This window comes from Phocoena phocoena, chromosome 10 (assembly GCF_963924675.1).
Source record: "Phocoena phocoena chromosome 10, mPhoPho1.1, whole genome shotgun sequence".
NCBI classification, from domain to species: Eukaryota; Metazoa; Chordata; class Mammalia; order Artiodactyla; family Phocoenidae; genus Phocoena; species Phocoena phocoena.
Genome location: NC_089228.1, coordinates 38,054,878 through 38,081,178, shown reverse-complemented (window position 1 = coordinate 38,081,178; position 26,301 = coordinate 38,054,878). Strand labels below are relative to the sequence as shown.

The window sequence follows — 26,301 nt, the reverse complement described above, 5'->3', positions numbered from 1 at the left end:
ACAATATTACTTTAAGATTAAATATTTTATTTATACCTAAAACAGAATTTATACTTTTATTTTCTTGGCTTTAATGGAAATAAAATCATCAATGATATTTTCCAAATCTGTTTCTGGAAAAAATAATCATTAAAATTTTTCATAAAAACATGTATATAGGGGCACATATTTTTCCTGGGGGCTGGGCATGGGGGAGGAGAGGAGTGGGGCTGGGAGGGTCCATGAGGAAGAGACTTATGTCATTACCCCGTGAAGCCAGGATCTGCAAGGAGTGGGACTCACTGACAAGGGTCTGGATCTGTGCAGTGACCAAGTGCATGTGATGCCCCCACCAAGCTGGGACTGCACAGGAGTGTTGAGGGGACTGAGTTTTCTGGACCTGTGGCCACTTGGGGGAGAGGTCCAGGAGTCAGACAGATACTTGGGGCTGGGCAGAAGGCAGCATGTGGGTAGCATCCTCAGTGTTCAGGTGGAAGTGGCACTGTGAGCCTGTGCGGGGCTAGAAGGGGAGAGTGAGGGTGCCCAGGCCTGAGCATGGGGTGGAGGGGAGGGATGCTGGATGGGTTAGAGAGCCCAGGACACATGGGCAGCCACAGTGGTGTTGCTTAGAGTCCTGAGGGGAGGATGAGGCTCAGGCCAGTGGTTCAGGACCTCACTGGGTGGTTTTGGGCCTGGCTGAGCTGGGCTGCTCATCCCTGCTAAGGACCCTCTGCCCAATTTACTGGAGTGAGGTGGGGCAGGGGAGAGTAATGGCGGGATTTGTGGGGAGGGGCAAGGCGGAAGACAGAAGGCTTTGAGAAGCTGGCGGTGGCAGGCTTGAGACAGAGGAAGCTGCGGGAGAGGTGGGTTAATGGGGTCTTCCTCATGGCCACCTTGTCTTGGAAGGAAGGTAATGAGCTCCCCAGCCTTCCTAGGCAAGGGACAGAGAGGAGGCCAAACACCATGCAGGGGCTGGACCCCACGCTCCAGGTTCTGACCCTAGGGACTGGGATTCTGAACCAATATTCTTGGATCCCATGGACTGAGGACACTGCCTGGCCTCAAGCTGCCCTGTTCATGGCCAGCAAGTATGGGGGTTGGGGGTCGAGTCTCCTGGCCTGAAGCCTCCTCAGCCCCGCTTACCCCACCTGTGTAATTGCACCCTTACGAGCAGGATCAATGGGTGCCTAATGCCTGATTCACAGTCCAGGGCCAAGGATCAGAGGGAGCTGGCCCAGAGTCGGCACAGTGTCCACACCGTGGTATTGTAGGCAGGGGGCATTTACTGTAGGCACCTCCAGCCTCCACCATCCCTGCCTGACCTCAACCTCAAGGTGCCCCTGGGGGCCTTCCCAGCCTTCGACTCTGGCTCTGGCGGGACTAACCTGGCCCAGCCACGGAACAGAGATTAGACAGGCCTGGCGAACCGTTAATGCTGCTGACGTCAGGGCCCGGTCGGGTGGCTACTGGGTAGGGGCTTGGGCCCTCCCCACAGGCAGTAGCACGGCCCACGTGACCTGGGCACATTAAGCCGCTTCAGTGGCCAGAGAAGCTGGGTGCCAGAGCTCAGGGGAGAGAGGGGGGCCCTCCGGGACTGTGGGGGCAGGCTCCAGCCTAGAGGTCACCAGCTCTGTGGACTCAGGCCAGGGGAGAGTCAGAGAGGTGGGTTTGCCTATGGATGCCCTCTATACTTCCACAACCCCACACCCCTGCTAGTGCCCAGAGAGGAGCCTCCCAGACACCAAGATGGGCAGAATATATTCAGGAGCTATGGGTGTGGGTCCTCAAGCCTGGGGTATGGAGGTGAGAACCACCCTCACCTGTGAGGCCTTGAAAGCTCCAACATGACTCCAGGCCAAGGGTCCCGCCCCTGCACACAGCCCTCCGCCTATCAGTGCCAATCCCACATGCACTCAAGGTTCCCTGTGGCCAAGCTGTTCCTTCCATCCACAGTACCCTCTCTTCCCCACCCTGGCATGTGCCTTTCTTCCCCTTGGCAGAGCCAAGCCCACGGATTGCTTCTCCATCGGGCTTTTCCTGATCCGCACGCTCTAACCTGGCAGGAGCTTTCCTGTCTAGAGGGCCCACACAGAGCGCTTGGAGACACTGAGCCTGGGGCTGTGTGGTGGGGCGGCAAGAGCAGCTGCAGTCAGGGTAGGATGAGCTGGCTCTTCCAGGGGCTCAGGCACGGTTCTCAGAGGCGATCTTTCATTTGGGTGTTGAGGGACAAGTGAGAGTTTGCCAAGGAGGTGGGACAGGATGGGGAACCAGGAGGGCAGAGGCACAGGGAGGTGAAGGCTGGCATGTTCTTGGAACAGCCGGGCAGTGGGGCAGGTGAAGAGGCCAGCTGGGTGTGAGGCAGGTGCTTGCAGGGCGTCCGAGGAATCAGTGGATACAGATGCTAGGCTCTGGGGAGGACTGGGTTGGAGGTGAAGATGGGGCCTCACTGTAAAAGAGGGTCTTGGGACACTGTGTAGATGGTGTGCCAGGGGAGGTGCTGGTGTGGTGAGAGGGGGCTGCCTAGCTGGAGGCTAAAGAGGGAGGAACAGAGCAAAGGGCTGCCGGGACCCTGGGAGGAGAGTCTGAGTGATCCTGGGATCCTAAGTTCTGTCTCATATCTCTGACAGTTTCTTGGGCCTGTGTCTCAGATTCTGGAGATGGGGGAGTGGAGGTAGGGGACTGGGCCGAAGGTTGACATAAAGCTCCCCCTCTTCCACTCCAGGTGGCTGCCCCCAGCACCGCAGCTGTATAGATAGACATTCCCTCCAGCCTCTGGGAGAAGGTGCCTGGTACCTCTCAGAGCCCCATAATGGCTGCCAACTGTCCAGACACCTCAGGCTGGGCTGGGAGATTTGGCAGGCGGTGGGAAAGGCCTCTGAGCTGTGCTCGCCCTGGCTGGGGCCCAGGCCTAGCATCAACAATCGGGCAGCCCCTCCCCCAGCCTGGCCACAAACTGGCCTGGCCCAGGGACCCCACCTCACACCACCCTCAGGGCTCCCACAGCAACCCAGCCCAGCTGGCCCCTGCTCCCTCCAGTCTGGGTTGAGGACCCCAACACCCACATGCTGGGTGACCTTGAAGCCAGGCCTGGCTCCTCAGGAACTGCCAATAGGAGCACCCAGCCCTTTGCAAATGGCTTCTGTGAGCATCCAGGGTGTCTGGAGTTGGGAGGTGGGGGGCAGACCTGAGACCCTGGTCAACACCTCTCCTATCTGACTCTGTCCCACAGGCAGTCCTCAAGCCCCTTCAAAGGGTGAGAATCTTAGGGTCTCTCATGACCAAAGTAAGCTGTGATCTGGGATTACACCAGCCCCAGATCAAGGGGTAGAGCCAGTCCCTTCCTATTTTTCAGCCATCAGCAGGGAGGGAGCTTAGATGGTTTGAGGTTTTCAAGGATTGCCACCATCCCAATGCCTTTCTCTTTAGTCCTCCCATCCCCTGGTACTCCCAGCCAAAGCTGAGTCCCCTTGGCTCACAGCTTCCCCTTAACCCACTGCCTTCAGGCCAGGGGAAAAGCCAGAGCCATTTCCTTGTGACGCAGAGGGAAACTGAGGTACGCTAGGGCTTGGCTGTGGGGGTGCTGTAAGTCGGGCGGAAGGGAATCCTGGAGTCCTGACTCCCAGCCCAGGACAGGGAAGGGGTGAGGCCTGTCCTCTGAGGGCATTCTCCCCAATACCAGGGAGGGGGGCAGACATGACACAGAGACATCCAGCTTGACTAGGAACAGCAGAGGCCATGGATTAATCGGATCAGAGCCAGTGGCTGAGAAGCAAGGGACACAGCTGTTCTGCCAACACCCCCCCCAGCTCACCCCCAAGGTCAAGGCCTCCCCCAGCTCCCTGCTGGTTGTTCCTGGGCTGGTGGGCCTTAACACCCACCACACACCTCTGAGCACTAAGGCCTTGTGTGGGAAGCAGGCAGGGGTGGGATAGGAGCCCTCAGCCAGGTGGGGTCACCCTAAAACCCCTTCCCCTGAGGCACCAAGTCCCAGGCCCCACTTCCCACGGGCAGACACAGCTGTCTCCTACTCTTTATTTTTGTTTTTGTTTTTGTTTGCGATACGCGGGCCTCTCACTGTTGTAGCCTCTCCCGTTGCAGAGCACAGGCTCTAGATGCACAGGCTCAGTGGCCATGGCTCACGGGCCCAGCCGCTCCGCGGCATGTGGGATCTTCCTGGACCGGGGCACAAACCCGTGTCCCCTGCATCGGCAGGCGGACTCTCAACCACTGCGCCACCAGGGAAGCCCCTCTCCTACTCTTTAGAAATAAGGAAATGGGGGCATGGCCAGGGAGATCCAGACAAGGCTCAGCGTGAGCCAAGACTCCAAGACTTGCTTCCCGCACCCCCTGCCCGCCCCCGCCCCGTCCTCACTGCCCCTACCCTTGTCTACCCTCAATCTCTTCTGAGTATCTGGAGTGAAGACAGAATTGATGCAGGGAACCCCTGTCCTCACCCTATCCCACCTCTGCTTGGGAAGGGTGAGGCAGGCAGAAAAGACATCTTGTGCCTAAGTGATGTGAAAGTCCCCCATTCAAGGCATCCTTCGCTGAGATTAAGCATGGCCCTGTTCCCATTCCTCTTAGCTGAAGAGCCCCTTCTGGCTTGAGGGAAGTGAGGGCAGAGCATTTCGGGGCTTAGGGGGCGCTCAGAGACCTCAGAGAGAATCTGCTTTGGACTAAAGCATTCCCCCAACAAGATTCAACTGAGCCCCTCCCGCAGCAGCTGCTCTCCTAAAGTTCCTTAGCGCTCGGGCTGCCCCTTTGCTCCAGGCCAGTGGAGGGCCCCCGCCTCTCCGCAGACCGGCCCCTCCTCCTGCTGGCCGCGGGGGATTGGCGGGCCAGGGGCGGGCCGGGGGCGGGGCCGAGCGCCCTTCATCCCCTGCCGCTGCGCTCAGCCGGGAGCAGAGCGGACGGCACCGGCCCGAGCGGAGCATCGCGCGTCCTCACCCGCGAGGGCAGGTACTGCTGGGGGCGCCGACCCCCCCGTCCAGGGGCACCGAGCGGGCAGAGCCCTACTGTCCGCTTTCGCGTCCAGAGCTGGGCTCTGGGCAGGTCCCCTCGCCCGCCCTGGCTCCGGGCAGGCGCCCCAGCCTCTGGGGAGCCAAAGCCCCGAGCGCTCCAGGCGCAGGTCTGGGGACCCGCCAGCTCCCAGCTTGAGCTAGTGTCCTGGGAGGAGCACCTCGTGGTCTTGGGGCCTCTCGCAGGGCCGGGCGGGATAGCAGGAGGTCGGCGGCACCCAGGGCTGGGGTCACAGGACGCCTTGTTGGGGGCTAGGGTGGCACGCGATGGGTTTCCCGAGGCACGGTCCAAGGGCGCGAGCTCGAGAGGGCCCGGAGGGGGGCCTAAGAGGGCCGGGAGCAGGCCCTGGAGCGCTGCCCCGACGGGCGCCTGACAAGCAAATCGGCCCGCTGGCACGCCGGGCGTCAGGGTATATTTATCCCGCTGCGTTAGGCAGGGGCTTGAGGGCAGATCGGGCCAGGCAGCCTGAGGGGCCGCGTGGCACATGTTGGTCCCAGAGTCCGTGCCATTTGCAGCCAGGCCAGCGGGCACGGCGGGCACAGGGCGAGCGTGGCTCCCTGGATTGAGGGCGGGGCTCGGTCTGAGCTCCTAGAGCTGACAGTGCGTTCAGGGGCGGAGGGAAAGGACCGGGACTAGGTTTGTAGGAGCCCGCCCCCACCCGATTGGCCCCTTCGATTGGCCACAGCGAGTGCGTGCGTTTGTTTACACCCGGGGAGGGGGAGGCCAGGGGCGGGGCCTGTGGGAATCCATCCTTTCCCCCCACAGTGACCTGAGCCCTGAGCCCAGGTGTAGGCTTTGGGACAGGTCTGAGGGAGACTAAGTCAAAGGTCCTTGCACCGTGGGAGCCACCTCGACCCAGGCCCATCCTTCTTTCAGCCTGCCAGTCCTGTCCTTCCTTCCATGACTGCCTTCAGCCACTGTGCTGGACCTGAAAGGGGCCCTTCCTCTTTAGTACACAGTCTGGCATGGGGGCTCACTTCCTTCTGGAAAGGAAGCAAATGCCTCAGAGGTTCTCAGTCTGGAGCATAGCAAGCTGGAGAGATCCAAGGACAGGTCCATTTTGAGAGGGGGAGGTTCTGCACAAACATGGAAGGCTTCCTGCAGGAAGCACCAAAGGTGGGAAAAATCAGGGGTGGATGAGGCCAGGCCTGGCACATCCCTAAGAGGGCTGGAATGCTGGGATCAGTAATGAGAATCTCGGACTCCTTGAGGTTGAGGGCTGGGGGCTGTGTCTCTGGGGAGGGTGGGGGTGTACATCTCAGAACTTTGTTCTGCCTGGGCCCATAGAGCCACTGTCCTCAGTGGCTTCCCAAGCCACCCTTTGTTCTGTACTGGTTCTTTGGGCCCATGTCACAAACACCCCCCCCATCCAGGCTCCAGGTGGCAAGAGCATGAGAGCTGGTTGCTCCTGTCCTAGTGCCTGCTGCCCTAGCAAGTAGCCTTAGAGCCCTGGAAAAGTGGAGAAACTGAGGTGCAACAGGACAAGCTGGGTGGTTCATGGTCTCTGGGTGGGGGCAGGGAAGGTTTTTGAGCTGAACTGAGTGCACCCTGAAAGTCTGGGCTGGGCAGGGTGCAGGCACTTAGTCTGAGGGGGAAAATGTTTTGGGGAAGTGGTTGGCTACAAGAGAGGTACAGTTTTGGCATCTGTGTGCACAGAAAACTGGGGTGGGATGTGCAGTCTATACCATAATAGGATAGGGGCACTGCAGGAGGATGTTCCAGTGCAGACATGGCTGGGGAGCCAGGCGCCGCTTGGAGCAGGTGAAATGGGGTGGAGGCTTGCCAAAGACCTTGAACCCATTCCATTCATTTAATATTTACTGAGTACCTACTGTGTGCCTGTGCACACTCAATCTGGTGGATGGAGGGCTGGACTTTGGATAAGACAGATGCATGGTGGGGGCGCTCTAGAGGACCAGGCAGGGCTTCTGGGGGCCGAAGGGAAGGACCAGCTGCTGGGCAGGAGGGGCTTTCCGGACAGCGGCCTGGGGTGGCTTGGATATGAATTTCCGCTCTGCGGGCCACGTCCTGTACACAGCCTCTCAGCCAGCACGTCTACACACGTGCATGGCTGCTGAGGATGGGGGTCACTTCAACTGACTGTCGTCTCCGTATACCTTTCCTATTGTGTGGGTAGGCAAGCCGTGGGTGCTGGACTAGGGAGCTCTGAGCTTTCCAGCTGGACCTGGCCTGTGGCCCCAGTGGGCTCAGCCCCACCCTCTGGATGTCTGCACCTGGCTAATGGGAGCATAACCTGCCCTTGTAGGAACCTGGAAATGCTGTGGCATCCCTGCAGTGCCCACTGGGCCTGCTGCCCCCTCACCTGGGCCTCTGGCTCCCTCTACTTCTTGCACCTTCTGGGATGCTCTGTCTTGTCTTGCTGTCTCTCTGTCTCTTTCTCCATCTGGCTATCTCTAAATGGTTGGCCATCTCTGTCGATCTGTCTCTCACTTATCTGGTTGTCTGTCTCCCTGTCTGAATGTCTATCCACCCATCCCTCTGTGTATTCTTCTCTATCTGTGTCCCTCTAGATCCGTCTGCATTTCTTTATCTCCCCGTGCCTGTCTCTTGGTCTGGATCAGTATGCATGGACACAGATATCATGTGTGTGTGTTTTCTCTCCCTGTCTCTCTCTTCCCTCCCTCTGACTCTCTCTGCTTCTTCCTGACATTGGATGGCGCCTCTCCTCTGGGCTGACCTTGCCTTCTGCCCCCCCATTGGGGTCTCCAGTGAGTCCTGAGCTGCCCCAGGCCCCCGCTCCAGCTTTCTTTGGGGCCAGAAGTCCGGCTGTCCAAATATTTGGCCGCCTCCAGGGGATTCCGAGTCAGCAGGGAGGAGTTTGGGCTGGCTGGCTCGGGGTCTCCCCTGCCCCTGGGGGGGCCACAGGCACGTGATGTCCTGTCCTTTGCCTCAGCTGAGCCTCAGGCTGCACATCCTTCTCAGCAGGCTGGCAGTGGGCGGGGGAGGGGGGGGGTGCTGCTGGCTCTGGCCCAGTCTTGAGGCAAGAGGTTCCGACTGCAGCTTCCACTGGGGGCAATCTGAGCAAGGAGGGTCCAGGGGTGGGCAGAAGGGGAGGCCTAGGTGTCTGGGGATAGGCCCAATGCTAAGCGTCTGTTAGGTTTAGAAAATGTACCCTGTCACAGGAAAGTCCATCTTCCGGCCCCAGCTGGGGCCCTCAGATCCTCCTAGACACTTCCGGATACCCGGAACACAGAAGCACTGGACCAGAGAGCTAGGGGATGAGGGGCTGGTGTGGCCAACACATCAGTGCTCTGCACCATTTGCCTTCCCCTCCTGCATGCTACCCGCTCAGTACCAGCCATATGTTGGCCACACACTAGCCACTTACTCGGTGTTGTTGGCAATGGGGGAGTAGTGGATGGAAGACTGGATCTGCTGAGGTCAAAATCTGGAGTTGTGGGTCTGGTGGAGGGGCAAGGGGTTTGTTTTAGTATCCTCCCGCGTCCCGAACACCCCGCGCACACACCCTGTCCCTAGACCCCTGACCTCAGCAATCAGCTCCACACCAATCTCTGTGACTCTTGCCTTGAGAACATACAATCCAGATGTGTCTGTTGAATCCAGTTTCCCTGTTAACTGATAGCTTGTCCGAGGAGGGTGTTATCCTTCTGAAACCTGGAGAAGCGGGTGGGCAAAGGGGCTCTAGGGAGGGTCACCTTCTCTCAGCTAATGAGGGGAGTGGTAAGTAAGGACTGGTGAACTAGAACTGGGGGCAGCCCTCATCCGTGGGCCCCCAGGGATGACCACAGTGGACCCTTAAGCCAGGCCAGCCGCCTCTCACCTGAGATCTGAGCTAAGGTGAGGGCTGCCCAGGCACAAGGAGACTGGGGGCCATGGCAGCAAGCTCTGTGGGGTCTGTGCCTCCACCAGCACATGTGGCTACAGAACCGAGGGAAGAAGGACAGTGTGACTGTGTCCCTGTAGTTAGCCTGCTACTGCAGACCCACTCACGTCCCTGAACACTGGGGAGGAAAGCCGGGCTCAGAGCCCTGGTGGCTCCAAGGCCCTGGATGTGGGGACAGAGAGGTTAGCTTCCCATAGCAGGTGACACAAGCAGTGGCCCCACGGTGGCCTGGATTCCTGGATCTCGAAATCTTTAATTAGCCAAACTCAACGCCTGTCGAGGAGGTGTGCCTGACGAATTCTCACCCTGTGATGTTTGCGTGGGCAGGCATTACCTGCTATGCTATCCCCATGGCTTCTGCACCCCCGCCTTATCTCTCCACAGAGCAAACAGGCCCCAGGGCAGTGGCCTGGACCATCGATTTACTGCCTGAACCGATGCTACACCCATGACAGATGCCATTCTGATGATCTGCCCAAGGTCGCAGTGATCTCCCCACCCAAGAGCCTGATCCCTCTCTGGGAGCCTGTGGTCTGCTCTGGGGGCGAAGTCCTCAGGGAGGCTTCTCACTCTGTCCCCACCTTTGGTCAAACCTCACAGAACCCCCAGAAGACAGGAAGACACTGTGGTCCTGAGTGGGGAATACTTTGTCCATGGTCACATGGTGAGGCAGGGCCAGGTCAGGCCTCAGATCCAGAGTGTCCACTCTGGGCTTTTCCCACAGTTGGTCAGAATCTGCTGGCAGCTTTCCTCAGGCAGGGGCTATCCCCTGAGTCTACTCCGATACCCGATGCAAAGGAGCCTGGCAGGCGGCAGGCCTGAGAGACAGGAACTCTCAAAAATGGGCTGCCCAGCCTCAGGAAATGCCTGGAGGTCCACATGTCAGGCCAGTACTAATCTCTACCCTGGCCCCTCAGCCCTTAGCCTTGCCCTAACTGAAGTACAGATTCCTTGACCTTGACTTCAAGGCCCTTTCAGGCTTGTCTATAGCCACGGAACCTTCATTCTATCCTCACAGCCTGCCTTATACCGTACCTCAGGGCCTTTGCCCATGCTGTGCACTCTGCTTGAGATACTCTTTCTTGTTTCCACATCCTGGGGGCTCCTGCTGGAATTTCAGAACTGGCTCCCTCACCTCCTCCTCCAGGAAGCCTTCCTTGATGCCCCTCTCTCTTCTTTTTTGAGTCCCAGCACTATGTGGCTTGGTTAAAAGCCACACTATGTGCTGGGGTTCCCCTGCAGGAGCCATAGGGTGGGGGATGTCTATGTGGGTTTTGTCCCTTCCAGACTGGAAGCCACTTGAAGAGGGGTATTCCATGTCCTCTCTGGGATCTCAGGCCAGCCTGAGACCCATCAGTGACTGGTCGTGAGTAATAGGCAGGACCTGAAGGTCTAGGCCCAGGTCCTGCTTGAGGGGATGGGGAGCCTGGAGCCAGGGCCTCAGGCACTTTGGCCATGACCATGCCATGGGCTGTGGTCTCCCTGGAGGCATTGCCTGGCTACTAGGGAAGAATATTAAGGCAGAGAAGAGTGCTTTGTCCAGGCTGCTGACTCAGCACACTCGGAGGGCCTGTACAAGCCTGCCCCGGGCAGAAGGCCAGGCAAGGGCAACCCCAGCTGAGAGCCAGGGGGCACTCTGGAGTGACTCTGGAGACCAGGTGCTGGTATCCTTGGAGGGGTGCTGTTGGCGAGGCTCAGGGCAGGGGCATGAAGAAGATAGGCTTACCTTAGGGACTCTGGTCCAGGGGAAGAGGGCGTTAGAAGGGATGCTCAAATTGTCATGATCCTATGTGGACAGGCTGGAGGAGAGAAGGGTTCAGATGCCAGCATCAGAGGAAGGAGAGGTAGGTTGAGGGGTCCAAGGGTGCCAGGTATGGGGTACTCAGGACTGAGGTACCTAGGATCTGAACTCTGGCTTGGGGCTGCCTGGGGCCATTGCAGGGAGGTCCTCTGGTCAGTTCTGTGTGGCTGCTGCCTCCAGAACACCAGGGCCTGTGGCCTGAGGCCCGAGTCCTGAGCCTAGCCTCTCCTACCCACCCTAGCCCTGAATGCTGAGTTTGAGACCCCTGGTGCTCCAGCTTCAGGAGCAGACCTGAGACCCTCAGGATCTGGAGTGGGGATGGGGGATTTGGGGCAGGATTCAGGGTTCCCAAGTGGAGGGGCTGCCATGACATCAAGACTAGCCTCTGGCTGACCTGCCTGGCAGTGCTGCCCCCTCCCTGGTCTCCACTCTGGCCTCAGATCTCCTGCTGGCCTATCTGGCCTTCAGGATGTCCTTATAGATCCTGGGGACACTATGCCCAGGTACCTTCTGGGCATGGGCTAGGTGGCTCCCAGCGCCAGTGATGGGAGAGGGGCTAGCGAGTTGTCTGGGCAGCAGGCAGAGTTGGGCCTGGGGAGGAGGGGAGCTGATCCCTTTGGGGTCCAGCAGAGCTATGCCCTGAGCGCAGGGAAGGGAAGACTGATCCAGTGGTCCAGGCCCATCTACAGCTGGCCAAGGTTCTGAGTTCCTGACCTGGGACTCCAGGAAGTGGGGAGTCTCCTCAAAGTGTGGGTACCTAAGGGTGGGGTGTTCCCCAGCAGGGGAGGAGAGACTTGCAAGAGAACATGGCCCTGAGGCCAGAGCTGTGCGGAGGGTGAGGCCTGTGTGGCCCAAAGAACTGGGCCCCAGGGCACCCATTTCCTGGAAGGCCCCTGAGGGCCCTTTGCAGCCAAGCGGGCAGGGTCCAGGTGTCCAGCCACCCAGCACCGCCTTAGGCCTCCTGGCTCCGGGGGGGTAGCCTCTGCGCCTGCCGTTCCCAGCGCCAGCTCTCAGCCCACAGAGGGACCTTTGTTCTGGCTGCCAGCAAAGCCCGCCGGGTGGCTGGGAACAGGGCCCACAGCCCTCGCCCTCTCCCGAGGCCTCCAGCCGTCGGGCAGCGCCATTCTAGGTTGGCTAGGAGGCCCCTGGCACACAGGGCACAGGAAACTGTCTCCCAGTATTAACATCAGGGAGGGGCAATCAGTCCAGGACCCATCCCCAGAGTGGGGTCTGGTGGCCTGGGACTCAGCCTCCTGGGGTCCTGACACCACTGGGCTCTGAACTTAGGTCATCCAACTGAGCTTTACTTCACAGATGGTAAAACTGAGGCCCCAAGGGCTTGCCTGGGTCGGTATGTATATGTGGCAGGGGAGTGCTAGGTACTGGCTGAGGTGTCGCCTCAGAATGTCCTGGAGAACTCAGGTATCTGAGCTCTGCCCCTCAATGGCAGGTTCCAGGGTGGCAGCAGGCAGAGCTGCATGAACATGTATGTCCTCAGTGAACTTCTGGGAGGTGTGCTACAGCTGCACACTTCCTGTGGGAGTCTGGGCTGTGAGCCCAAGGAGCGGGGATAACCAGAGGGACTGCCTGCTCTGTAGACTTCTGACTGCATCAGTGTGAGAGCCAGTGTTCCTGGTGGTGGTCCCTGAGCCATGGAGGCACCTCTGCAGACGGAGATGGTAGAGTTGGTACCCAACGGCAAACACTTGGAGGGGCTACTCCCTGTCGCCACCCCCACGGCTGGCAACCAGAGGTGAGCGAGGGACCCATTCATGGCTTAGGGCAGGGCAGGGTGCAGGGCAAGGGGCTGGAGCTGAGCTGCCTGGCTGGTCTGTGCCTGCAGGGTCGAGGGCCCTGGACGGATCTGTGTTGAGGGTGAAGGCTTCCTACCAAAAAGTCCCAGCAAGGAGCCACACTTCACTGATGTGAGCAGGGGTGGCCGTCAGGGGCTCGGGGGCACCCCTGGGAGCTTGAGGGCAGTAATGAGGTGCTATGGGGCAGCGATGGGAGGCCAAGGGATGGTGCGAGGGAATGTTGATTTACCCTCCACAACTTGCTAACTCATCCCACCCCTCCCGTCTCACTCTGGTGCCTGCAGTTCGAGGGGAAGACATCATTCGGGATGTCAGTGTTCAACCTCAGTAACGCCATCATGGGCAGTGGTATCCTGGGGCTCGCCTACGCCATGGCCAATACGGGCATCATCCTTTTCCTGTGAGTGCCCTCAGCAAACCTTCTAAAGATAGGAGCCCTAAACAGGCCACCAATCCTGACCTCCCAGGACCTGCCAGTTTCCTGTCACAAGACCCAGGCTGCACTGGGTGGGCACTTACACTCAACCCAAACCACAGCTGAAAAAAACAGCCGTGGCCAGACAAGTATACCTTATTTCCCAGTAAACCTGCTGAGATGACAACACGGGGCCAGCCTAACAGGACTGAGTCTGTCCTACTACATTTACACATGATGGATAAACCCCATGGCCAGGCCTTCTGTGGGTACACGTATCCTTACCTCAGAGCTCTGCCCTGCAGCCTAAATGGAAAACATGTTTCTTCCAAGATCTCAAGGGGTGATGGTGCCCTATCTGATCCCCTCTGGGTCATGGCCACCCTGGGTCAGCCCAGGTGATGTTCACCACCCCTGGGGCCTGCTGAGTTTGCATCCACACATGTTGGGGGTCCAGACACCTCGGTCACAGACCCCGCACACCCAGGCATCCCGGAGCTCATTGCCCCCTGCCTGCCAGAGGAGCCCCAGCAACCTCTTTTCGTCCACCTTCCCCAGGTTCCTGTTGACAGCCGTCGCCTTGCTCTCCAGCTACTCCATCCACCTGCTACTCAAGTCCTCAGGGATCGTGGGTGAGCCCCAAACCTGGCCTGTAGCAGGGAGGGGTGGGCTGGGGAGAGCACTCCTGACTGTCCTGATTCCCTGTCCCCACAGGCATCCGTGCCTATGAGCAGCTGGGCTACCGTGCCTTTGGGACCCCAGGAAAGCTGGCGGCAGCCCTGGCCATTGCGCTGCAGAACATCGGAGGTGAGGCTGATGGGCAGGTGATGGACGGTGGACAGGCTGAAGGCTGGCTGGTTTGGCTGACCTGCCTCTCTCCCCCCAGCCATGTCCAGCTACCTGTACATCATCAAGTCCGAGCTGCCCCTTGTCATACAGACCTTCCTGAACCTGGAGGAGCGGACCTCGTGAGCCCCAGGGTGGGGCGGGGCTGGGTGAGGGTGGGAGGCCCTAGTCTAACCCTCTATGTCCACCACTAGCAGAGCCCAGGCTGGGCTAGTGGGAGAGACAAGACAGGGTGGAGGTGGGGCGCAGAGAGCTGCTGGCAGAGCTACCATTCAGTGCACACTTGTTTATGAAGCACCTTGGGGAAGACTCCCAGGAGGGCCATGTGGGGCAGGGGGTAGTCTGAGGCTGAGGAAGCCGGCCCGCCTAGCCGTGGACCCAGCCTGTGAGCAGAGAGCACCTGAGAACCTCAGGCTTAGCGCTAAGCTCCTGCTATTCCTGACCGTGGCTTGGGTGTTAGCCTCCCCACCACCTCGCCCCAACCAAGAAATTAAGCCTACGGTGTCCCAGTTGCCTATCATCAGTTTAGCCAGTTCTCATGGCATAAGCATGTTCTGTGGGTAGGAGCAGAGAAGATAGCCAGGCCCTGCCCTTGACAATACAGCCCCGGCAAGCAGAAAGGCTGCATGGCTGCAAGTAGCTCTGGGAGGAAGGAAACAGCCAGGATTCTGCCGCCAGGCCCTGGGGGCCTTTCCCAAGGAGTTGGCCTTTGGGTTTGCCCTTGAAGGAAGGTCTCATTCCTCATCCCTTTAGCTCCCTGTGTCCACTGTCCATTGAGGGCGTGGGGCAGGATGATGCAGGATGCAGATGCTGGGGGGAACCACAAGGAGCTCAGGTGGTTGGCAAGTCCCTGAGACCCCCACGGAAAATGCCTCAGACCCAGGTCCTTTCATCCCACCCACCCCCCCGGGCCCCTTGGGGCCACTCCATGGGGAGGATGGACCCAGACCTGTGTGTCCTAGGAAAAACAACCACAGTGACTGTAATTGTAATGGTTACCAAGCAGGAGCTGAGTGTATTAGTCCTCACCTTGTCCAGGAGAGTGTTGGGAGTGGGCCCATTTTGCAGATGGGGAAAGGGAGGCTCAGAGCTGTGGACATGTATTCTTCAGAGATCACTCAGTGGCACCACAGGTAACCCCGGCTGGGGGTCAGGCGGCCCCATCACCCGAGGCTGAGTGGACTCTAACATCAGCTCCCCACTCCCGTCCCTGCAGGGACTGGTACATGAATGGAAACTACCTGGTGATCCTGGTCTCTGTCATCGTCATTCTGCCTCTGGCACTGATGCGGCAGCTTGGTGAGTGTGGCAGGGCCAGGGCCTTAGAGGGATGCATGGGAGGGGACCTTTGGTCTCACCACCCCCCTCCCCAACTTTACAGGCTACCTAGGCTACTCCAGTGGCTTCTCTCTCAGCTGCATGGTGTTCTTCCTAATTGCAGTGAGTGACCCCCCCCCGCCACGCTGGCCAAGGGAGGGGGGCAGGTCTTTCTGGGAAGCCTGGGTCAGAAGGCAGCTCCTCCAGTCCTGATCTAGATGTGGCTTCACAGTGACTCCACAGGCAGCCTAGCCTGGCCCTGATACCCTCATCCTTCCCTGCCCCCACCTAGGTCATCTACAAAAAGTTCCACGTGCCCTGCCCGCTGTCCCCCAGTTTAGCCAACGTGACAGGCAACTTCAGCCTCGTGGAGGTCATCAAGGAGGAGGCGGGGCTGCAGGTTGAGACGGAGGCCGCAGCCTTCTGCACCCCGAGCTACTTCACCCTCAACACACAGGTTGCAACAGACCAGGGAGGGGGCAGTGGGCCTGGTGAGAGTGTCAGGGGCTGTTCTGACACAGAATCCCTGTTTTGCCAGACGGCATACACGATCCCCATCATGGCTTTCGCCTTTGTCTGCCACCCTGAGGTGCTGCCCATCTATACAGAGCTCAAGGAGTAGGTATCCGTGGCTGGGAGAGGGGGAGGGGGCTGCCTTGAGTTGGTCAGGGGAGAATGGATATGGTCCTAAAGGGAGGAAAGAGTGACAGGAGCCAAGTCATTTTATCCAAGGTCTCCATGGCTGCCACAAGGGGCGACCGGGGGCAAGAAGGAGGCTCCCTCAGCTACCAGATGGTGAGGGTGTGGTGCCAGAGAGAGACCCCAGGACACATGGGGGTTTCCCAATGTGGCCCAGCTTGGCACCAATCCCCTCCCCTGCTGCCCCATAGCCCCTCCAAGAGGAAGATGCAGCACATCTCCAACCTGTCCATCGCCGTCATGTATGTCATGTACTTCCTGGCCGCCCTCTTCGGCTACCTCACCTTCTACGGTATGGCTGGACCGTGGGGGCAGAGGCAGAGGCCAGGCTGGGGGGCAAGGGGCTGGCCAGTGGCCATGGCACCCTGCATACTATAAGCGTTCATTAGGTCTGTGATGCCTAACTGTGCCCTGCAGCTGTGGAGGTGTGTTGCCACTCCTCAGTGTCAGGGTCAACCCAGGCTCAGAGCCCAACCCCATCCCTGGACCTCCTGCTGACCACCCTCCCTGCCTGCCACAGACAGCGTGGAGTCGGAGCTGCTGCACACCTACAACAAGGTGGACCCGTTTGATGTGCTGATCCTGTGTGTGCGCGTGGCCGTGCTGACGGCAGTCACACTCACAGTGCCAATTGTTCTGTTTCCGGTGAGCCAATGTGCAAGTGGCCAGGTGGCCAGACCACTGGCGGGGTGGGACTGATGGGGCTGACAGATTGACGACTCTCCCCACCCTGCTTCCCAGGTGCGCCGCGCCCTCCAGCAGATGCTGTTTCAGGACTGCGAGTTCAGCTGGTTGCGGCATGTGCTCATTGCTGTTGGCCTGCTCACTTGTATCAACCTGCTGGTCATCTTTGCCCCCAACATCCTGGGCATCTTCGGGGTCATCGGTAAGGGTCTGGCCCTGCTGTGAATGGAGGCAGGGCACTGCCCCAGAGAACTTCCCTTCTGCAGACGCTGGCAGATTCCTAAGCTCGTCCCCTACGTTTAAGTGATGGCTGCTGGCCATGTGCACAGCTTGGCCTCCCATCTGAGATTTGTTCTTAAGGCTCTCCTAATCCATTTTGAGGGCTCAGAGCCACCGAGTCAGTTACCCTTGCTGGGGGTGCTGGAGGATGGAATGGAGCCCAAGGGTCCAGGGGCCTTCACTGAGGATCTCATTGGTTCTTGTCCCCACCTCACATATGAGGAAGTTTAGAGCGATTAAGGGAGAGCCATATAGCTGTTAAGTGGAGAGCCTTGACTGGGCCCCAGGATCATGGGATTATAGGTTTAGGGTTCTGTCCAACTGTCCCAGTTGGGGCTCTGAGTGGGAAGATCAAACAATTCTGAGCCATCTTTGGGGTGACCCAACTCAGGAGACTGACTCCGCAACCCAGCTCTGCAAGGACCAACACACAGACCTGGGGGCTGAGTATCATTGATATCACTGACAGGACTCTTGGTTCTGTATGTCTGAAAGCCGACTCAAAATGAATTATACAGAAAGTAACGTATTGGCTCAATTAATGGAAAAGCCTTCAGGAATAGCTATACCCAGGGGCCCAATATCCTCAAACTTCATCTCTGTCTCTTGGTCTACCTTTTCTCTTTGCCAGCTTCATTCACTGACAGAGTTTTCTGACACCAAAGGCACTAGCCTTCTATCCTGGTAGACAGAGAACAAGGGGAGGGGCTGATGGGCTCTCCAGAATCAGACAGAGCTCTCCAGTGGAGTCTCGAGACGAGACTCCCTCATCAAGGAATGTTTGATCTCATTAAAGGGTCCACCCTGAACCTTAGCCAATAGGTGGACGTGAGCCAGTGGTGGCCATGCCTTATTCTTTGCAGGTGCCACATCTGCCCCATGCCTCATCTTCATCTTCCCTGCCATCTTCTACTTTCGCATCATGCCCACAGAGAAGGAACCTGCAAGATCTACCCCCAAAATCCTGGTGCGAAGGGCCTGGGGGTTGGTGTGCTAGTGTGGGGATGAGGGGGCTGCCCTGACCTCAGACCTGACCCTGACTTCTGACCCCACAGGCCCTTTGTTTTGCTGCCCTTGGCCTCTTGCTGATGACCATGAGCTTGAGCTTCATCATTATTGACTGGATCTCGGGGACCAGTCGGCATGGAGGAAGCCACTAGGATGACCCCCATCCTGTTCTGTCTACTTGTCCTCCTACCCTTGCCCAGACTCTTCAGCCCCTGCTCCCATCCAGTGGCCAGTTGGAGGGGGAAGAGAAAGACGTGGTGAACACTATGGCATTTGGCCCTGCCCCATGTCCTCTCTGTCGAAGTTTTTGTTAGAGCCAGGACCAAGGCCCTCGGGCCACTACCCTGCTGAGCTCCTGGCCTACAGGAGCTTCCTGAACTGGGAGCAAGGTGGGGCTGTACCCCTGCTCCCTTCCTGCTGCCTCAGGTCCCACCCAAGCCCCTTATTCTCTTTGCACAGGTGCATAGACTGAGGCCCAGCAGCTGCCCCCTAAGGTCACATAGCCTGTAGGGGCACAAAGAGCTGAATTAGGCCTGCAGTCATCCCGCCACCTTGCTCCTGGGTCATGGTCTGCACCCTGGGGCTTCATCTCCCTCAGCCTGCTTGCCTTTCCTCCTTCTGTCACCTAGGCCCCTTTCGTGGGCTCAGGCCCTTGGATAATCTGGTCCTCTTTCCCATCCCCTCCACCGGGAGCAGAACCCCCTCACCCTATGCTTGAGGGTGAGGCTGGTGTGGACACCCCAAGGGACCACTTTCCTGGTCTTTCACCAGTCCTGGGGAGGCTGGGACTCCCCCCACCCCAAGCCCAGGCCATAGCTCACATTCCACTGCTGGGAGAAGAAAGAAGCTGAGGCCCAGAACGTGTCTGCCCCTGGGAGCCAGAGACCCCAGGGGCCAATCTGAGGCAGGGATGGAGAGGCTGGCAGCCCCCTTTTATAAATATTATACATAAGACCAGCTGTGCTTTATATTCTTGATCTCCATGGTCCCTGGGTTCCTGGAAAGTGGTGTGGGAGCCGGGACATGGATGGTGATGGAGGCCTGCCCTGCCTTTTTCCCTGGGATAAGGGTGGGGACAGGGTGAGTCCCCAACTCCACCCTGACCCTGCCTCCCAAACCAGCCAGTGGTGTGCTGAGACCCAGCTCTGGGCCTGGGCCAGGCTCAGCACAGACCTGCTTTCTCACGGGGTGAGGTGGGGAGGAATTAATGAGGCCCCAGGAAATGGGACAGAGAGAGGCCTCCGGAAGGAGGCAACGTGAGGTGCATCCCCAGCAGCTTCCAGGGAGGGTCTGAGCTGGGGGCAGCTGAGCCCTGCAGAAGCCCTGCAGAAGGGCCCCCTGCCCTCCCTAGCTGCCATGTCAACCCTCTGCCAATGCCTTAAATCTGGGGACAAAAGTCCAGGGGTCCTGTGCCCTGTCAGGCTAATCTTTTATTAATAGTGAAACCTACTACGAATAAAGGTGGGTTAGTGATTGCCTGTATGTGAGGCCTGAGTTTTGAGTGGGGGAGTCCAAGGCAGGGCAAGAGCCACAAGGATGCAGGGCAGCCCCAGGTGGCCTGGCCCGGGTGGGTCTGGGAAGCTGCCCATTGCCTGAGGCAGGCCTGAATCAGCTGGGACCCAGCAGGACAGAGCTGCCCAGGCCTTGGCATCAAACCCTCATTAGGAGAGACCCTGCACCCGGCTAGGCGGCCAGGGAAAGGGCAGCAGGAAAAATCCAGTTTGAACTGGCAAGGCAGCTGCCGGCTTGAGAAACCCCTGAAGAAAGAACTTCCTCAAGCTGGTGGCTGCTAGGCCCATGGCAGTGCCAGCTGATCAGAGGGGGGCTTCCTGAGTCTGGTTCTCAACAGCCCCAGGCGCCTGACTCCAGCCTGGGGACTCACTCAGGAGCCCTGTGGCCCCAGAAAAGAGCTGGACACTGGCCTAGAGGTGGCCGCAGCCCAGAGTGCCCCTGGCATGCAAGGCTGCCCTCTGGAGGTCTCTGGCGTCTTCCTGGTCAGGTGGGGCCATGGCCCTGCCTGAGACCCTTGGCTCCTGTGGAGCAGGAGGCAATAAAGGGCAGGGTCCATCCTGCTGACAGACCCCGGGGATCTTTTCTCAACCTCCCTCCATCCAAAGAAGGCTGCAGGTCAGAGCAGCAGCAGGACTGCCTGGAATCTCTTAAGACCCCAAGCCTAGCTTCAGGCCTCTCAGACCAGGGGGATGAGCTGAAAGTCGCTCCACCTACCCCTCCCCGCTGCCACACACTTACACACTCACCCACATATACACAGCTGGGGTGGAGGAAGGACCCTGGCCCCTGGAGGCCACCTCCAAGCAAGTTCTCCTCCAGACTGATTGCTGGGCAGCAGGCTCCAGGGGCAAGGGGGCAGGCAATGTGGCCACTACACTATATCGAAAAGTCAAGTGTCCACAAGACTGTTTGAAAATTAGTATCTCTGACTGTCAAGTTCCAGCCATTCCGCCTCCACGAGGATGCGTCTGCAGGCCCTTGGTCATCACTAAGCATTTTTGTATGTTTTGAAGAATTTCCCAGGTCTTTTTTCTTCTGGTTTGCTTTTTAAAATTTGCTCTGAAAAAAAATTTTTAAATCTGAAATGTTAACAAATTAGAGCAGGAATTCCCTGGCGGTCCAGTTGTTAGGACTCTGTGCTCTCACTGTTGAGGGCCCGGGTTCAATTCCTGGTCGGGGAACTAAGATCCCACAAGCCGTGTGGTGCAGCCAAAAAAAAAAAACCCCAAAATTAGAGCAGCACAGAGGTCGTCAATATTTCTTTTCTTATGACTGCTTGTAACAGAAAAATAAGATAATACAGACCAGGAAAAAGGGCCAAAGCATAGGCCTTGGTCTCCCTGACCAGCAGCTGCCCCTGCCTGCACCCTTCTCACCTGTGTGCACATGCACACATTCGCCTATCAACTGAAAAGGAATTCATTGTTCACTCATTTGACAAGTATTTATTAAGATTTCCTATGTGCCAGGTGCTCTTCTAGCACCTGTATGTACAGCAATGAACAAAGTGAAGAGCTCTGCCTTCCTTGGACTTATAGGTGGGGGATTGGATTCAGACCAGAAACATGAGACATAATCAGTAAGTTATATCGTTTGTTAGCAGATGATCAGTAGTATAAGGAGTAAAGGACAATGAAGAATAAGGGTTAGGGGCTGGCTTCCCTGGCGGTCCAGTGGTTAAGACTCCGCGCTCCCAATGCAGGGGACACGAGTTTGATCCCCGGTCGGGGAACTAAGATCCCACATGCCACGTGGTGCAGCCAAATAAAATTAAAAAAGAACAAGGGTTGGGAGGTGGGTCAGGGTGGGCCTCACTGAGGAAGGGATGTTTGATCAGAACTTGGAGAGGGAGAAAGCCATGCAGATGTCTGCAGGGAACATTCCAGCCAAAGGGATCAGCCAGTGCAAAGCCCTGAGGCAGAATGTGCCGGCTTGGGAGAGGAGCAGCCAGGAAGCCATCGAGGCTGATGCTGAGAGAGGTGGGAGAGGGTAGAAGGGGCGATTGGGGGCTAATGAGGGGATGTTGTGGGACCATGCCAGCCACCATAGGACTTTGGATTTTTCTATGGAAAAGGCAAGAGCCAATGCCAGGTCCTGAACAGAGGAGGGGGCAGGATCTGACTCAGTAGCAACTCTAGGTTTTAAATGGATTATTCTGGCTGCTGCATTGAGACTAGACTCTGGGGTGGGAGATGGGGAGCCAAGGGTGACACTGACACAAGGGCTACTACAGTTGTTCCAGACAAACATATCAGGTGTCTCAGCCCAGGTAGTGGCAGAGTTGGGATGAGACGTTGGGCATATCCTGAAGGATTCCCTGATGGCTTGGGTACGTATGAGGGGAAGGGCAGAGACAAGTACAGAGTGACTCCAACTTGCCACTGTATCTGCTGAGGGAGGCGGGGGGAGGAGTAGGCTTGGGAGGGAGATCAATTTTGCCCATGAAAAGTTTAAAACACTGACTGGACATCAAAGTGGAAATGCCATGTTTGCTGCTAGGTGTGTGACTCAAGTTCAGTAGAGTGACCAGTGCTGGAGCTTTGGATCTGGGAGATAAAGAGTGTGGATTGGTACTTAAAGCCAGGCTCCTGGATGTGATGGGGGCAGATGGGTTTGGAAGGAGGAGGGCAGCAGTAGGGACTGAGCCCTGGAACATTCCTCTGTTAGGAGGTAGGAGAGATGAGGTGGAACCAGCAAAAAAGCTGGAGGGAGCAGCCAGGAGGTGGGAGGAAACCCAGGAGAATGTGGGCTCCTGGGAACCAGACAAGCATCAGCTGCTCAAGCAGGTGAGGGTGGAGCACAGACCACTGGGTCCAGCAACGTGTAGGTCACTAAGGACCCTGACTAGGGCTTTTTTTGTGGAGGGAGGGGCAAGCCTGCCTGGAGAGGGTAGAGGAAAGAGAGGTAGAAAAGAAAAGATAAAGTGTAGACAATTTGTGTGAAGTGAGAGGAGCAGGGCCAACAGAGGCGTTTATGGAAGACTGGGAAGAAGCAGCTATTGAGGGTAAGAGATTCGAAGAAGCTGGCAGCGTGGTGGGCTGGAGGCAGGTGAAGGACTTCTGGGCCAGAGCCCTGGAAGTACTGAGCTGGAAGACAGTACACGGAGGTTGGGCAGTCGCATCAGGGAACACGCAGGGTGGCCACAGCCTGGCCTGGCCAGGCCAACTGCTGGTAGCTAGGAACATCATGGGTCCACGATGAAGCCAGGGACATCAAAGAGCATATGCAGGGACCCAGAAGACTCTTCCAGATCTCTGCCTTGACCTCAGTTTAAAGTCATCCAGCAACTAACTTTCAAATGACGTGGAACAGTAATAATAGACTGCAAGCTACTTAGGAAGAAAAAGTAGCCCTGGGAAAAATCGGAAAGAACAAAACTGCTTTCAAAACCATACAAGGCTGCAAACCTGCCCTGCCACGCACAGCGGGACCTGGACAGGATTAGACTTAACCCGCACACCCCACCCCCACCCCCGCCCCAGAAGATCCATAGAAGGCAGCCTCTGCTGCCCCCTGGCGGTCAACGGCCAGAGTCTGGGCGGCGCAGTGACCCACCCAACACGTTACAGGACTTGGTGGTGGGGATGGTCAGCTATGGCTGTGAAGCGGGGCCCTGAGGCTCCAAGGCTGTCCAGGAAGGCGTCCTGGCTGGCGCATGGGAAGAGGGCAGGCAGAAGGCTCCGGGCGGGGCGGGGCGGGATGGTGAGGAACTGCCAGTCCCACACTTGGCCGGGCCCTCAGGGAGCCAGGCCTGGGCCCCCCATGAGCTGCCTGACCTTGGAGGGCTTCCTGGTGCGGAGGAAGGGGCCGAGTCCCAGCCCCACCCTTTACCAAGCGTTCTGGGAGCCCCACCAAGCATCGCCCAGCTCCTCTCCTTATGCTGCCCACATCTACTCTGGGGTCAAGCTCAGCAAGGCACCCGGAGCCCCCACATCGCACCGGCACGCGGCCCCAGGCTCAGCGCAGGCTATGGGCACTGAGCCACCCCAGCTTCAGGAAGCAGGGGAAGTGCCCACCGGGATAGTCAACCAAATCAGTGTTTAATCTCCGCTGTGAATTTGCGGGGTGGAGGCTAGAAAACATCCTGGAACGGAGGCGGCGAAGATGCCAGGACCAGAAGAAGCAGGAAGGCATGTGTCATGGCACGTTCTGAGGATGGGCCGAGAGGGCGGCTAAGGCTGGAGGAAGGCCAGGAGGGATGGGGTCAGAGCAGGGCAAGGGCCATGGGGCGCCACGGACGGCTCTGAGCCAGAGGACACCGAACGGTTACTACCCTATGGAGGGAGGGCCTCTCTGGCCACCGAGTGGGCAGATCGGCGGAGGCGGGGGCCAGGGCTGGAGGCAGAACGAAACGGGAAGGCAGGCCTGGTGGGGGTAATGGCGAGCGGCAGTCGGGAGGAGAGGAGAGGACTGCGGGGAGGTGCGGGCGCTAGGTCCGCCTCGGCTCCGGCGTTGCGCCAAAGACCCGCTAGGAGGCGCCGCTGCCCCGCGAAGCCGTGCCCTGCCTCTAGCACCACCCAAACCCCGCACTCCCGCCTACAGAAGCCCCGGAAGAGGCGGGGCGGCGCACTCAGATGCCGCTTCCGGTTTCATCCAGCAACCTGGATGGCCCGGAGGTGGGGGAGGTAAAGTTGCGGAGGGAGGTCACGGATAGGGAGGGGGGGGCGGGGTGCGAGGGGGCTGCGGTGGGCCGAGGGCAGGCAGTGTTAAGGGGTACTAGGGCAGGGGTGGGAACAGGGTGGCAGGAGGCCGAAAGCTGAGGGACAGGCTCTGGTCTTTGAGGCTCACCCCACATCTGAGCCTCCGGCATTTTCCCTTGTGAAATACAGTCCTGGAGCTCCTGGGAAGCTTGGCGGTGCCCGAGACCTGGGTGCAGGGCAAGGAAGGCTTCCCAGCGATGGAGAAATGGGAAGGGAACTCCAGCAGCGGAGTAGAGAGGTGCACAGAGCTGGGGAAACGACTATAGGGGCCTGGGGAACCCTTTAAACAGATTTTCTTTAAATGTTTGAGCCATGTCTATTGGGAGAAGAGGCCAGGCCTGTGGAGAAGGCTGAAAGGGGACTAGTCAGCCCAAACCTGCTGGAAGGAAACTAGCTCAGTCCAGTTATTTATGCCCTGCCTCCCACATGTCTCCAGCTAGCCTCTCCTAGAGGATGTGGGACAGCCCTGTCCCCACAGGTGTCACTCCATCACCCTCATCTCCTGCACCACATGGTGGTCACCCCGTGCCTCCTTCCCTGCCTTTTCTCTTGTCCACAGGGGCCACGCTCTCCATAGCAGTCAGAGGGAACTTTAAAATAGTAGATCATGTCACCTGCCCTTAAAAACCCTCCAATTTTTAAATTTTTATTTATTTATTTATTTTTTTTAGGCTGCACAGCTTGTGGAATCTTAGTTCCCTGACCAGGGATTGAACCTGGGCCCCAGCAGTGAAAGTTCCAAGTCCTAACCACCGGACTGCCAGGGAATTCCCCCAAACCCTCCAATTGTTTCCATCACATTTGGAATAAAATTTAAACTCTTCCCTGCCCTTGGCCCTGATGATCTGGCCCCTCCTGACTACCCACTGGTGCTGGCCCACAGCTGGGCCTGTGCTGTGACAGACGGTGCTGGCCCAGGGCGTTTCAAAAGCTTTTCTCCAGCAGCCTGAAGCCATCCCCAACCAGGCTTATTCCTCTAACTCTGTCTAGTTGGCTTCAGTGGCAGCATTTGTTCCCTGCAGTACTGCAGAGCAATGTTCCATGCTTCCAGGGCTCAGTGACCAGCATCTCTCCCAGAACAGGTCCCCTTTCTCTTCCCCCTCTGCTCCTGGTCACCATCTACAGGAAGCTCCTGAGCCCTGGTGGCTGGGAATTGGAGGCATCTCATGGGCCGCTTGCTGTTGGATTACCTTCATTAGGGCTGTTTTTGCTCCTTCATTAAATTAAATTCCAGGAAGCTGTGCTAATGAAGGCCCCAACGAGTTGCAGAAGCTACCAGCCCCAGCCTTTGGACAGCATGGCAGGGAAGGCTAGGCAATAAGGTGAGCAGAGGAGTGGCTCCCGGGGTAGGGCTGATTATCATTTCCCAGGCCCTGTAAGGACACTGGGTTACCCAGGGGAGGGGGCCTTTAGAGGCTGCATAGGTAACAGACACAGTGGCAAGTTGGACAAGAGCTTTTCAAGGACATGGAGGTGGGCTCAGCTCAGTCATGGACCCAAAGCCTTGAAGGCTCCCTGGGTCCCCTGCTAAGTCACTGGGCAGTTCTCCCACAGTCATATCAGCAGCACCCTGAGTGCCAGGATCAGTTGGATTTTCAGGGCCAGACATGGGTCACTGGCTTGGAGATGCTATTGTCCACTGCAGGCTCATATGAACTCCTACCTCAGCATCTCTTGGGCACTTGGGAGCCCCCTGCCTTCCCTGTGCCTCACTGATGCCTCGTGGCTGGCCTCCCTCACACCACAGTCCCTCTTGCTCTGGGTGTTCTGGCCAGGCTGGCCTTTCTGTTCCAGGAACACTCAGGCCCTTCCCGCCCCAAGGTCTTTGCACTTGCTGTCGCCTCTGCCTATCGCTCTCTTCTCTTGGCTTGTCACATGGTTGGTCCCTTCTCATCATTCAGAGTTCCCCTCCTTGGACTGTTCCTCCTTTTTTTTTTTTTGCGTTACGTGGGCATCTCACCGTTGTGGCCTCTCCCGTTGCGGAGCACAGGCTCCGGACGCGCAGGCTCAGCGTCCATGGCTCACGGGCCTAGCCGCTCCGCGGCATGTGGGATCTTCCCAGACCAGGGCACGAACCCGTGTCCCCTGCATCAGCAGGCGGACTCTCAACCACTGCGCCACCAGGGAAGCCCCCCTTTAAAAAAAAAAATTATTTATTTTTGGCTGCGTTCGGTCCTCGTTGCTGCGCGCGGACTTTCTCTAGTTGCGGTGAGCCGGGGCTACTCTTTGTTGCGGTGCATGAGCTTCCCATTGCAGTGGCTTCTCTTGTTGCAGAGCACGGGCTCTAGGTGCACGGGCTCAGTAGCCATGGCTCGCGGGCTCTAGAGCACAGGCTCAGTAGTTGTGGCGCATGGGTGTAGTTG

The 26,301-nt window shown here is 58.1% G+C and overlaps 1 protein-coding gene across 1 annotated transcript; it reads left to right on the top strand.

Annotated features, from left to right (window-relative positions):
• The first annotated feature begins 4,881 nt into the window (after positions 1-4,881).
• SLC38A3 (solute carrier family 38 member 3) lies at positions 4,882-18,683 on the top strand. The gene is made up of 16 exons (XM_065886418.1): positions 4,882-4,938; positions 12,263-12,417; positions 12,508-12,589; positions 12,763-12,878; positions 13,452-13,525; positions 13,608-13,700; positions 13,780-13,861; positions 14,956-15,038; positions 15,121-15,179; positions 15,349-15,513; positions 15,595-15,674; positions 15,947-16,047; positions 16,276-16,400; positions 16,497-16,641; positions 17,582-17,685; positions 17,774-18,683. The coding sequence occupies exons 2-16, from the start codon at positions 12,317-12,319 to the stop codon at positions 17,876-17,878; spliced, it is 1,515 nt and encodes a 504-aa protein (XP_065742490.1). The 5' UTR covers positions 4,882-4,938; positions 12,263-12,316; the 3' UTR covers positions 17,879-18,683.
• The last annotated feature ends 7,618 nt before the right edge of the window (positions 18,684-26,301 follow it).